Source organism: Capsicum annuum, chromosome 9, assembly GCF_002878395.1.
Source record: "Capsicum annuum cultivar UCD-10X-F1 chromosome 9, UCD10Xv1.1, whole genome shotgun sequence".
In the NCBI taxonomy this organism is placed as follows: domain Eukaryota; kingdom Viridiplantae; phylum Streptophyta; class Magnoliopsida; order Solanales; family Solanaceae; genus Capsicum; species Capsicum annuum.
This window is the reverse complement of record NC_061119.1, coordinates 122,136,023-122,139,471: the sequence shown is the minus strand read 5'-3', so window position 1 is coordinate 122,139,471 and position 3,449 is coordinate 122,136,023. Positions and strand designations below refer to the sequence as shown.

At 38.3% G+C, this 3,449-nt stretch overlaps 1 protein-coding gene across 1 annotated transcript; it reads left to right on the top strand.

Annotated features, from left to right (window-relative positions):
- Positions 1-1,544: 1,544 nt before the first annotated feature.
- LOC124887117 lies at positions 1,545-3,226 on the top strand. The gene is made up of 3 exons (XM_047396300.1): positions 1,545-1,733; positions 2,206-2,792; positions 3,124-3,226. The coding sequence occupies exons 1-3, from the start codon at positions 1,545-1,547 to the stop codon at positions 3,224-3,226; spliced, it is 879 nt and encodes a 292-aa protein (XP_047252256.1).
- Positions 3,227-3,449: the final 223 nt, after the last annotated feature.

The following is a 3,449-nucleotide window of genomic DNA, read 5'->3' as shown; positions in this document are numbered from 1 at the left end:
ATACCAGAGTTAATAATTGATACCAACACTGGTTATGAGGCAATGTTCTTCATGGATGGTTCATTCGGCTACAATCAAAATCCGCATGGTACCAAAGGATGAAGAACTTACTATATTTCACATGCCCAAGGGTATTTATTACTACAAGTAATTCCTTTTGGTTTGAAGAACATTGACGTCACTTATCAAAGGGCTATGCAGAACATCTTTAATGGCCTGCTCCATAAAAATGTTGAATGCTATGTGGATGATCTAGTGGTGAAGTCAAGAAACAGAGACGACCACTTAAAAGACCTAAGAATGGAGTTTAAGTTACTTCAAAGATATTAACTTAAGATAAATCCATTGAATGTGCCTTTGGAGTTACTTCCAGAAAGTTTCTTGGCTTTATTGTGATATACCAAGGAATTGAAATTGATCAAGCCAAGGTCGATGTAATTTTGAAGATGCCTGAGCCTCAAAATATTCATAAGTTAAAAAGCCTTCAAGGAAGGCTAGCATATTTAAGGAGGTCCATCTCAAACCTGGCTGGAAAATATCAACCATTTAGTCATCTCATGAAGAAGGACACTCCCTTTGAATGGGACCAAGGTTACAGTAATGCCTTTGAGAGTATCAAATCATACTTAATGAAGCCACCAGTTCTTACAGCACCCATACCTAGGAAACCATTAATACTCTACATCACGACACAAGAGAGGTAAGTTGGAGCACTACTGGCTCAAGAAAATAGTGAAGCCAAAGAAAACTTTTTTTACTATTGAGAAGAATGATGATGCCGAATGAGCTAAAGTATTCTCCAATTAAAAAGTTGTATTTGGTATTGGCCTTCTCAATTCAAAAGATGATACACTACTTTCAAGATTATGGTATCCGTCTTGTGTCTAGGGCAAATCCTATCAAGTTTGTAATGTCGAAACCAGTCCTTAGTGATCGACTTACAAGATGGTATCTTTAATTTTAGTAGTTTGAGATTGTGTACGTTCCCTAAAAGGCTATAAAGGGATAAACATTGGCTGACTTCTTGGCAGACCACCCGGTACCTGATGATTAGGATTGAGCGGTGAACCTCCTGATGAAGATGCAATGGTTATTGAAGCTATAACCCCATGGAAGATGAACTTTGATGGTGTCGCACATCGAGATGGAGCTAGTGCCGGTGCCGGTGTGGTGTTTGTCACTCCACAAGAGGAGGTCCTCCCATACTCGTTTACCCTAACAATTAGTTGCTCTAATAATATTACTGAATATCAAATCTTTGGTGACTCCCAACTGGTGATCAAGAAGCTTTTGGGAAGCTATGAAGTCAAAAAGACTGAGCTACGATCATATCATGATTATGCACAGAATTTAATAGAGTGGATTAGAGATGTAACCCTCCAACATGTGCCAAGGATAGAAAATAAGCAAGCTGATGCCTTATCTCTTTTGGCCTCAACCCTAACTCTTCCAAATTAGACGCGAGTTACTATCCACCAAGAATAGGTAGTACCGCCATCGAATGAGGATGGGCATATATAAATAAAGTTGAATACCTTGTTGCCATGTCTGAAGCTGCAAAGAAAGATTGGAGACAACCTATTGTTGACTATTTGTGTTATGGGATACTTCCAGAAGATCCAAGAAGAAGGAATGATATCCGTCGTCGTGTACCTCACTTCATTTCCTATAAGGACACACTGTATAGAAGATCATTTAAAGGAGTACTCTTACGGTGTTTGGGAGATGAAGAAGTAATTCCAGCTTTGAAAGAAGCACACTCGAGAGTTATGGATCACATCAGTATGGACCGAAACTCTATTTTCACATTAAAAGAATGGGTATTATTAGCCAATGATGGTGAAATATTGCTTGGACTATGCTAGAAGATGCAAAGCTCGTCAATTCTATGCAAATTTCATACATCAACCTCTAGAGGTACTAGATCTAACTGTAGCATATTGGCCGTTCAATGCTTGGCGAGTGGATGTTGTTGGTCCACTACCAAAATCTTCTATTGGACACTTATACATCTTGGCCGTGATAGATTACTTCTTAAAGTGGGCCAAAGATATTGCTCTTAAGGAAGTAAAGAAAGAAAATTTTGCAAACTTCATCCGAGTGAATATCATCTACCACTTTAGAATCCCTCAATATATAACAACTGACAATGGCAAGCTGTAACAAACTGATGAATAAGATTTGTGATCTCTTTGCTTCAAGCAGCGTAAGTCTTCTATGTACTATGCTTCCATCAATGGTCTAGCTGAAGCCTTCAATAAGACTTTGTGCAACTTATTGAATAAAGTTGTCACCAAATCCAAACGAGACTGGCATGAGCGAATGGAAGAAGCTTTATGGGCGTATAGGATAACTTACCGTACACTGACACAAGCAACCCCATGCTCACTTTCTTTTGGAGTTGAAGTAGTCCTGCCACTTGAGCATCAAATACCCTTTTTGAGATTGAATATTCAAGAAGGGCTCATCGATGAAGAAAATGTTGAGTTACGTCTTGCGGAGTTAAAAGCTCTTGATGAGAAGAGACTGGAAGCTAAAAAAAATCTTGAATGTTATCAAGTCCAGCTATCTCGTTCTTTTAATAAAAAGGTTCGCTTGAGGTGTTTCCAAGTTGGAGATCAAGTCCTTACAGTAAGGAGACCCATTATAACTTCTCATAAGTCTAGGGGAAAATTTACCCCAAAGTGGGATGGACCATATGCCATACAAGAGGAATATTTAAATGGTGCTTACAAGCTTGTCGATACACATGGAGTGAAAATTGGTCCTATCAATGGAAAGTTCTTGAAGAAGTACTATCCTTGAAGGAAGATGACACTCCTTAAGGCATGAGTATAAACTACATGTCCACTCCTGGCCTGCAAGAGTATAAACTATGTACGGCTTAAAAAAAGTCCATTAGGTTGAAAAGCTCGAAAGATGCGGCCTAGGCAAAAGTTAGGACACACATAAAAAAAAAAACACTCACCCCAGAACTATGTTATGACTTGATCCTCTTCATTGAGGTACGTAGGCGCTTGGAATTTCATTCTGAGTTCAGTTGTATGAGTGTTAAAAAAAATATGTTCCTACAGTATTCGTCATACGAATGCTAAGTATGAAACTATTCTAATTAAATTTTAGACTTACACTAAATATTTGTGATGCTATGGGGAAAACCCATCTAAAAGAAAGAGAGTTCCTTCAATGGAATTTGGATGCCAAAGTTCTTCAAGCCTATAACTAGAAGGATCTCAAAATTTTCATTCCTTAAGGAGGACAAGATTTGTCCCTTTTCACCTTAAGTGGGCCTCTAACAAGTTATCCTTAAAAGGATATCAAAATTTTGATGCTTTAAGGTGGACAAGATTTTTTCCTTTGCACCTTAAGCGGGCCTCTAACAAGTTTATCCTTAAAAGGATATCAAAAATTCCATGCCTTAAGGTGGACAAGATTTTTCCCTTTGCACC

Excerpts from the sequence above, each read along its gene's own strand:
- LOC124887117 (XM_047396300.1), top strand. The coding sequence starts at position 1,545 with ATGTCTGAAGCTGCAAAGAAAGATTGGAGACAACCTATTGTTGACTAT. Across the intron at positions 1,734-2,205 it reads GGTGTTTGGGAGATGAAGAA|CGTAAGTCTTCTATGTACTA; the intron begins GTAATTCCAGCT and ends TGCTTCAAGCAG. Across the intron at positions 2,793-3,123 it reads AATGGAAAGTTCTTGAAGAA|ACTTACACTAAATATTTGTG; the intron begins GTACTATCCTTG and ends ATTAAATTTTAG.